The 9530-nt window shown below is 37.5% G+C and overlaps 1 protein-coding gene across 1 annotated transcript; it reads left to right on the top strand.

The window, feature by feature from the left end:
* The first annotated feature begins 277 nt into the window (after positions 1-277).
* LOC148698007 (serrate RNA effector molecule-like) lies at positions 278-7395 on the top strand. The gene is made up of 12 exons (XM_088691107.1): positions 278-975; positions 2002-2120; positions 2573-2630; positions 3492-3566; positions 3664-3738; positions 3813-3860; positions 4016-4084; positions 4172-4972; positions 5084-5132; positions 6026-6300; positions 6414-6596; positions 6887-7395. The coding sequence occupies exons 1-12, from the start codon at positions 539-541 to the stop codon at positions 6945-6947; spliced, it is 2250 nt and encodes a 749-aa protein (XP_088547233.1). The 5' UTR covers positions 278-538; the 3' UTR covers positions 6948-7395.
* Positions 7396-9530: the final 2135 nt, after the last annotated feature.

Raw genomic sequence — 9530 nt, 5'->3', positions numbered from 1 at the left:
AAAAATAGATCGTCAACAAAATTGAAGATCACTGGAAAATCAAAGAAGAAGATCGCTGAAAAATTGAAGAACGATTGCAAAATTGAAGAAGAGGTTCGAACCAAATGGAATAAGATGATCGCGCAAACGCAAATGAAAATAGAAATTGCGGAGACGAACTTGTAACCCGTGTGTGCGTTACATAACCCACCTTATTACATTCATAAATCATCATATCTAATTTTGTCTATCTTATATCTTGACACAACAAATAATGAACTAGATTCGTAGCCATTTTAATTGAGCATAATCTATCAATCCAGCGCACCAAGCGGTCAAATGAGCTTTTCACTTAAATAATAATAATAATAAAAAAGACCTCATTTTCACACCCAATTAGTGATTTGACTCGTTTGGCAGGGTGAAAAAATGAAAAAGAGAAAGAAATCGTGGAATTGACTCTCAATCTCCCTCTCATTAGTCATTAGTCGTTTCCAGCGTTTCATTTTATTCTAGGGTTTGTTTCTTCACCCTCTGGCTCTCCAAATCCCCAAAATCCATGGCCGAGATCATTAACATGCCTGTCGAGTCCTTGGACCGCCGTCGTGATCGCAAAGAGAAGTCCTCCGATGACCCCCAATCCCCGCCGCAAGAAGCACCAGCTCCACCCCCGCCAGCTGCACCATCGCGAAGACGCGACAGGGACGAAAGGGACAGAGGCAAAGACGATAGGGACCTCGACCGCCCTCTCAGTCGCCGCCCCGATTATTACGATCGAAATCGCTCACCTCCGCCTCCTGCTATTCGAGAGAGAGATAGAGAGAGGGACTATAAGCGCCGGAGCAGCCTCAGTCCTCCACCCCCGTTTAGGGACCGCAGGCACTCCCCACCGCGGAGGTCTCCACCCCCTCCGTTCAAGCGGTCTAGGAGGGAAGATGGAGGGTATGATGGCAGGAGAGGGAGCCCCAGAGGAGGGTTTGGACCTGGGGATAGGAGGTGAGTGAGTTTTGTTGGTTTTCCTTGAGATTTACTAGTGGTTACAGATGAGTTTGTGCTTCTTCTTTTTCTGTTTGTTTTTGGAGAGCGAAGACGAGGGATTAACTTTAGTAGGTGGAGAAATTGAAGCTTTGCATTTTGACCTGGAATTGAATTTGGACATGGAGATTTGAGGACATACCGAAAATTGTCCCCAATTATTTCTATTTATAAGACCCATAGTTGCATTTTGATGACTAAAGTATTCAAGAATGTTAGAGGAACATGTGAACCTTGGGTTGAATACAGGGTCTCCATAATCTTTTGCTGAAAAACAGAAAGCATCTGTTCCCTGGTGCATAAAATTACACGTTCCTTGTGGGTTTTTGTAAAATTCAGATCTAAATTTGTTGTTTTATGGATATCCTTAATCATCAAATGATTACGGCCTTTGTGGTTTGAAATGTTCATCTGTCTTGTTAGTCATATAACCTCAAGTAATTCGTCACTTGATTTCTTGTCTCCCGGTGGTTGGAAGGTAGCTGTGATGAGCATGTCAGTGACATCAATTTTAGTGGAAACTTTGTAAAAAGGGAACTAGATTGATTATGCAAAATTTGGTTCCTGTAATTTCTTTTTAAAAATTGGGGATAAGTCGGATTTCTGTTTATGATAACCATTCTTATCGATTTCTGTTTATGATAACCATTCTTACTACACTGGCAACGTGGATGCAATTTAATAATTCTTTTTAACTAATAAAGGGAAAAATGCCTTAATCTTAGAGGAAGGGGACTCGAATGTCTCTCTTGCTGTAGATGCACCTTGTGTTTTATACAATACTGCCATGCTGTATGCTGTTCCTGGTCCTTTAATGCTTATTTGTTCTTTTGTTGCATATCTGTTGGATCTTTGGGCCTATTTCTCAGTTTCAGTTTATGGTTTGTTTTTCTACAGTATAAAGTTTGAAATATTTGGCACTTTATATGGTACTGTCTTTGTTGTTCAATTTCTTGAGCATTGTTCGTAATATCTTTTGATGCACAGGTTTGGATATGATTATCCAAGTGGATATGATCGTGAGATGGGGGGTAGAGCTGGTTATGGTGACGAAAGACCTCATGGTCGGTATGTTGGACGCCCATCTGGTGGCTATGGTCCTGGTGGTAAGTGCTTAAATGTTTTTCAGCGACTTTTTATGGGTTGGTGTGGGTATGTTTCAGTCTTAATAGTAATATAATGAAGTTTTTATGTGTTAATGTGATTAAGAGGTAGTCAATCAAGTGATTAGAAGGATTATGGATGGCAAGATACTTTTGTTAATTATTAAGGTCATGAGTTTTCTTATGTGGTGAGCTCTATAGGAAGGTTCAGTGTTGAAGTTGAACAGACTTCCATTGCTATATGATCTAAAAGCTTTCGTAAAATCTTTGACCATCTGCTCTGACATAGTGTTAAGGAAGTGTAAATAAGTTCTAGCTAATTCAATGGTATGAGTCGTGATACAAGGAAGCCTGGGCATGGTTTATGTTGTTGGGAATCACTTAATGTTTACAAATTTCTGGTTAAGACCAAAATTTTAATATTTTTAATTAGAAAATTTTGGTCTTTTTCTCAGACTGGGATTCAGGAAGGGGTGGTTTTGGTGATGCTTCCAGCACTGGGACTACTCAAAGGTTAGGATTTTATCCTGCACTTAGTTCTATTTTCACTCATTATGTTTAATTACTTATTCATTTTGTATTTTCTTTTTCTTTTATTTTATATGTTTATGATGTTATTAATTTTTGCTTACTTAAAATGAAAAGTTAAAATTATTCCTATTCTTTATCTATTATTTGGTTCTCAGTTGTGCTTCATTTGAGCACACTGTCCATTAGTTCAGGATTCTTGACTTTATCAAAAGTGAAATGTTAATCGAACTTCAAAGTGTGGTATTTAGGGCACTTTGTTATTCAGCATCTTGATACATGGCCATACATAATGTGGCATTTCTCCTTTTCTTCTGTAGTAAATTTTATTTTATTTTTCCAAATCTTTAGTTGAGGTCTTGTTAGTAGGCTAGATTACTAGCATTTTAAATTTTGACTGGATGACTGTTGAAGCCTATGAACTAGGTTGTGCTTATTGAATTGCTTAGATTTAGTCTGTACAGTATAGTGCCTGGTGACTGTAACTTAATACTTGTATAATCCATCTAAGCCCTCTGCTATCCTGCATATTTATGCTTTTTTTCCATGCAAGGCTATGAAAATGTCATAAATTTCAATTTATCAGTTGTGAAAAATAGGTGCTATCTCTCTTTTCAATGGTTTTTTCTAGTGAAATAAAATGGGTATTAGAGAGTATTTATTGTTGTATATTTGGTTTAATTTGATTTGCTTTTAAATCTGCTATGCTCATCCTTGTCTTTCAACTAACAAGTAAACATCCTGACATGCTTGACTGTTTATTGACTCTCTTAATTTAATTGATATCTTCGGGGTTGGGGATATATTCCTTCACCAAGTAATGTGACATACTGAATAACTTTTCAGAGAAGGGTTGATGTCGTACAAACAATTCATTCAGGAGCTTGAAGATGACATTCTTCCATCTGAAGCTGAGCGCAGGTACAGAATGGAGTAATTGTAAAGCAGATGACATTTGTTTGGCTTAACTTATGATTTTGAAGAATACAGTAGTGATTGCAACTTATTTATAATGTAGATATCAAGAATACAAGACAGAGTATATATCTACCCAGAAGCGAGCTTATTTTAATGCTCATAAAGATGAGGACTGGTAATATTGTTTTACTTTGTTTCTTTCCTTTAGCTAATGTCTATCATTCTAACAGAACTAGCTTGTGTCTATAGGCTGAAAGACAAATATCATCCCACAAATCTGCTCACTGTTATCGAAAGGTGTGCACTTAAGCAGAATTTTGTTGGTGGAAACTGTTTTTGTTTTTTTTTTCAAGTGCTTCATTCTGTTTGGGTGACGTAATCTTACAAAGCTGATATTGTTATTTTTTTTTATCATAACTCGTACTAAACTTTTCTCTTGGGTTTCTATCTAGGAGGAATGAACTTGCACGAAAAGTAGCAAAAGATTTTCTGCTTGATCTACAAAGTGGGACCTTGGACCTGTAAGAACTGTCTACACCTTGTATGCATGTTTGATTGTGTCTTATGTCTATTAAATCAGGCTGATGGTATTTTGGCTTTTGGCGCAGAGGCCCAGGTGTCAATCCTGCAGCTCCAAATAAGCCAGGACACAATAGTGAACCAAATTCTGAAGATGAAACTGACGTGGGTGACAAGCGGAGACGGCCTGGCAGGGAACCAAATAAAGAAAATGATCATCTTTCAGCTGCTCCTAAGGCTCACCCAGTCAGTTCTGAGCCCAGACGTATACAAGTAGACATTGAACAAGCACAGGCCCTTGTTCGCAAACTTGACTCTGAAAAAGGAATTGTGGAAAACATTTTATATGGACCTGATAATGACAAAAATAGAGAAAAATTGCATGGTGGCTCCGGTGGCCCTGTTATTATAATACGGGGTTTGACATCTGTAAAGGGCTTGGAGGGCATTGAGCTACTAGACACTCTTATTACTTATCTCTGGCGCATCCATGGTTTAGATTATTATGGAATGAGTGAATCAAACGAAGCAAAGGGTCTACGGCATGTGAGAGCAGGGGGGAAGAGTTCCGATCTGACTAGTAATGGAAATGAGTGGGAAAAGAAGTTAGACTTGTGTTGGAAAGAAAGGTTGCAGAGTCAAGATCCTTTGGAAATAAGGACTGCTAGGGAAAAGATAGATACTACTGCTTCTGAGTCCTTGGATCCCTATGTTCGGAAGATCAGGGATGAAAAGTACGGCTGGAAGTATGGTTGTGGAGCCAAGGGCTGCACGAAGCTCTTTCATGCTTCTGAATTTGTACACAAACATCTTAAATTGAAACACCCTGAACTTGTGATGGAGGTGACTTCCAAACTGCGCGAGGAGCTGTATTTTCAGAATTATATGAAGTATGTATTTTATTTTTAGAACTATGCAAGTTGATATTATGTGGTTCTTTGGATTCAAATAGTCATGACGTTTATCTCTTTATGTGGTTTTCAAAAATATACCCTCATCAGTGATGTGGATGCACCTGGTGGAACTCCTATTATGCAGCAACCTGTACTGGTAAGAATCTTTGAAATCAACATATTATTGTTTCTATTGTGGCTGTGTATGTTATACCTTTCCTATGTACGCATGTACCCAGGAAACAAATTGGTAGCATAATTTCAGGTTTTTGCCTCCATCCTTTCTCTATGTAATTCAAGGTTTAATAAAGACTGGGATATTAGAAACTTGACCAGTTGGTATTGTTATAGTTTATTACATGACTATGTGGTGAGTTTCGAACTTTATATTTCTAAGTTTTATTAGTCTTTCCATACAGGAGGTAGATAAAATTTAGGCAAGAGTAATAACCTACTAATAATCCCAATATCACAATGAATTGAATCATATGATCCTAAATGCATTCAAATGGAAATAACAATTTTAGAACAATACTTGAGCAGACTTTTAAGTTTCCTTTCTTAGAGATGCATTTCTATACGCACATAGGGACAAGACTTGCTTTGACTTTGGTTTTCCCCCGTTTAAAAGTGCATAGTTTTGGTGTATCAATATCTGTTTTGTCTTGGTTAGAGTTTTTATGCTATTTTTGTAGTATGGTTATTATAAATGCGTAATTTTGTTGCTTGTCCATTTTTCTTTTGGTATCTTTTTCGAAGCATCATGTGATGATTGGCTTATTCACATGATAAGCTAGGATTAGGATTATTCAGAATTGGGTGTACTAGTTTTATTAGTTCTGTATTCCTTTTTTCCACCAACTTTTCTGACTACATGTAAAAAATTAAAGAAGTAAACATGTTTTAAATTGCAGTAGTCTATTACAGGAAACTTAATTCTATTAATATTTCACGCTGTTTAAATATGTTATTCCCCTACAGATCATCTTTTATGTTATTGTTAGCATTGTATTTGATTCACTTGCATCACGCTGATTGTGTCATTTACAGAGGGACAAACCCCAGAGGCGTAGGCCTTTAGAGAATAGATTGAAAGACGAACGGGGTAATCGTAGAGAACGAGAAAATCGAGTTAATGGTGAGAGATTTGATAGGTCTGAGAATATGCAATCAAGTGAATTCCAGCCCAATAATGATGGTCCAGATGGAGGAAATCATGATGACCCGATGTTTGAAAATTTTGGTGGGCAAGGAATGCGCGTTGGTCCTCCTTTCCCATCAGATATACCGCCACCACCTGTATTGATGCCTGTGCCTGGTGCTGGGTATGTTCACAGTTCTTGGACATTGTTTTCATTATATTTGAAATGGCATTGGTTTCTCTCTTTTTATTTTCTTTCTTTCTTTGAGATCAAATTATGTATTGGTTTCAATGCAGTCCATTAGGACCTTTTGTTCCTGCTCCCCCTGAAGTTGCAATGCAGATGTTGCGAGATCAAGGTGGTCCTCCACCTTTTGAAGGCAGTAGTAGAAATGTGTGGCCTGGACCCCAAATGAGTGGGCCAGCCCCAATTCTTGCTTTATCACCAGCTTTTCGACAGGATCCTCGACGTTTAAGAAGGTAACTTATGTTTGAAACATAATTGAAGTGTAGACTTCCTGACCTGATCTGGTGATTGGTGTTGGAGCCAAGCTCAGTATATATTGGTTTTCTGGTTGAAACAATTAGTAATTAGATTTTGAGTATGTTCCTTAACTTTTAGATGTCGAGGGAAATATGTTGTTCATAAGTGGGTTCGTTGTAGGGAAAAATCTTCTACTAGCTCTACCAGAAATAATCATAAATAACTGAATACAACTTACACAGGATGTCTGAATACCAAATTATTGATTATATTTCAATTTATGCAGTTATCAAGATCTAGATGCCCCAGAAGATGAAGTGACGGTGATAGACTACAGGAGCTTGTAGATATTTTTGCAGGCAGGACGGTCATAGACTTGAATTCTGTATAAGCTGCATATTATTTCCAGGCCAAGGCAACTCCAGTACTCTCGAGGTCAGCCAGTGAAAGTTTGTTGCATCTTGACTTGACTGCAGTTTGAAGTTGTAGTAAAATGATCTAGCAGGACACGGGCCCTGATAGTCGCTTAGAATCCACCGCTCTTTTTCATTGACGGTGAGGCGATGAGCGTGCTGTTGGGGATGTAACTCATGTTGACTTTTGATTTATTGAGAGCTATTTGAATTCCTGAGTTGTTGGAAATCATAATCGCTGGCTGTAAATTGGAGTTGTGGACACCATAGATTGCAGATGGCTTTGCTGCATTTGTTTCCTTTCCATCTTGTTGGATTAAATTAAATTGTTAATGACTAATACTCAACTGTAGATTAGTTAGTCATTTGTAACTTTTGCCCACTTATGTTTTCTTAAGTTAGAGACTGCTGCTTTTTTGTGTTTTTTTTTTTTTTTTTTTTTTTTTTTTGGAAATTGTCATTATCATCTCGGATCTGAAGCACACGACGTTACTGGTGGCGTTTGTTTCGGAAATATCAATCATCTTCCCACTGTATTTTGGGTTTGAATTTATTGAATGGGTGGTCTTATTTAGAATTCATTCTGGATCCTCTTTGTAGGATTTTGAGGATACGTGAATCGTGTTCATTAATCGTATATTATGCAATCATAAAATTTAAAATTGAATACAAATAGTACTTGACGAAAATTAATTGTACGATGTACGAGGAATGTACACGATTCACGAATTTTTGAGATTCTGACAAAGAGAGGATCTGAAGAGGATCTTGTTGGGCCTTATTTATACTCTTTTTTTAACCTTACACATTCTTTTCAACTTTTGGCCCATTAAAAATATGGATAATGCTGGGATTTTTAAACCAAATTTGCAGATCGGATAATGTGTCACCAATAGAAAGAGAAAATTGCAGCAATGATCTTTCAATTTTAACTCAATTGGAGCACTGATCTCTCAATTGAAAATCTATAACAATTGGTCCCTTAACTCATCAAAACATGTAGCTATGATCATTTTGGTTAACTATATTAAAACTTCTGTCAAAATGAGTTACGTGTTATGCACGTGAGATCAAAATCAAGGGGCAAATATAGGTAACTCAATTAAAAAAATTATAGAAATGGTCTCTCAACTTTAATCCAATTGGATCAATGATTTCTCAACTTTGAACCAATTGTAACAATGACACTTCCAACACGATCCTGTAAACACGAAAATTCTGTAACGAATGAAATGAGAACATGTGTACAAAGTAGATTTGTATTGATGAATTTGTAGGGTTACAATCTCTGTTTACAACTTTTCTCTGATTTAGTCTTCAAATTTGATGTAGATGCGTAGGTTGTTGATCCAAGGGTAGTGATGACTTTCTCGGACGAACAATTGAACGATTGCTTCAAGTTTTGAGCTTGAAACAACGCTTGTATAGTCTTCTCCTTAGGTTTAGGGCTGCGACAAAGGTGATGTTGATTTGGGATTTTGTTGATTCAAGGGTCTTGGCGACTTGATCTTGAATCGAACGTCGTTACAAGTTTTAAGCTTGCAACAAAGTCTTGAAGAAATCGGCACAAGTGCTTGTTGATTCTTCAAGGGAATGCTTCAGCTTTGGTTGAAAGAAAGATTCGGCTTTGGTTGTACGTTCTTCGAAGAGAGCTTTGGCAATGTATTAGTCTTCAAATATTTGGCAGAGGTTATCCTTTTGTGAGAATTTCGGCCCTTCAATGTAGAAATTGTCGACCTTTATGCTTGTCTGAGGACCTTGTATTTATAGACTTCTCAAAGCTTGCCTTTGGATGGATTTGACCTTGATTTATGTCTTGATTCGTCCATGGGAGAATTTAGGCATGTTTTGTGTCTTAATTTTAGCCACTTTCCCTTGCTTGGCCGAAATCTATAGGGCTTTATTGCCTATTTTGTGAGCAATCTTCAATTCTTGCTTGTTTTGTGAAGATGTTTTAGCTTTCTTTCCGATTTTGGGAGCAATTTTGGCCCCTTGCTGCTTTTAAGGAGATTTCTGTCCCTTTGCCACATTTTAGGAATGCTTTGGAGCTTCCTTGACTTGATTTGTGCCACATGTCATTGATGACTTGTCCATTTGTGATGAGTCATACTCCACGTGAAGCTTTATGATGCATCATTTGTATACAACTAAATTTACATGTCTACAAATGCCCCTACCTCAAGGCGCATTGTACGCATGTGCTTGTCACATGTAGGAAACGTGTTTTGAAGTTATGCAATGTGAATGTTCTAACTCAAGGGTCGTTGAGACTTGATCTTGAATTAGTTTGCTTCTTCAAGGGCCATGGAGGCGTATTTCTTGAATGGAAATGATGAATTTCGTCAAGGGCCGTTGAGGCGTATTTCTTGAACGAAACATTTCTTCAAGGGCTGTTGAGGCTTGATCTTGAATTGAAGTGATGAATTTCATCAAGAGCCGTTGAGGTGTATTTCTTGGACAAAATCCTTCAAGGGCTATAGAGGCTTGATCTTGAAAGAAATTTTGGGAATGGATAAA

Source organism: Pyrus communis, chromosome 3 (genome assembly GCF_041283825.1).
Source record: "Pyrus communis isolate YQ-2024b chromosome 3, ASM4128382v1, whole genome shotgun sequence".
Lineage (NCBI taxonomy): Eukaryota > Viridiplantae > Streptophyta > Magnoliopsida > Rosales > Rosaceae > Pyrus > Pyrus communis.
The sequence above is the reverse complement of the archived record's forward strand: the minus strand, read 5'-3'. Positions and strand labels throughout refer to the sequence as shown.

Excerpts from the sequence above, each read along its gene's own strand:
- LOC148698007 (XM_088691107.1), top strand. The coding sequence starts at position 539 with ATGGCCGAGATCATTAACATGCCTGTCGAGTCCTTGGACCGCCGTCGT. Across the intron at positions 2,121-2,572 it reads TGGTGGCTATGGTCCTGGTG|ACTGGGATTCAGGAAGGGGT; the intron begins GTAAGTGCTTAA and ends TCTTTTTCTCAG. Across the intron at positions 3,739-3,812 it reads GCTCATAAAGATGAGGACTG|GCTGAAAGACAAATATCATC; the intron begins GTAATATTGTTT and ends TTGTGTCTATAG.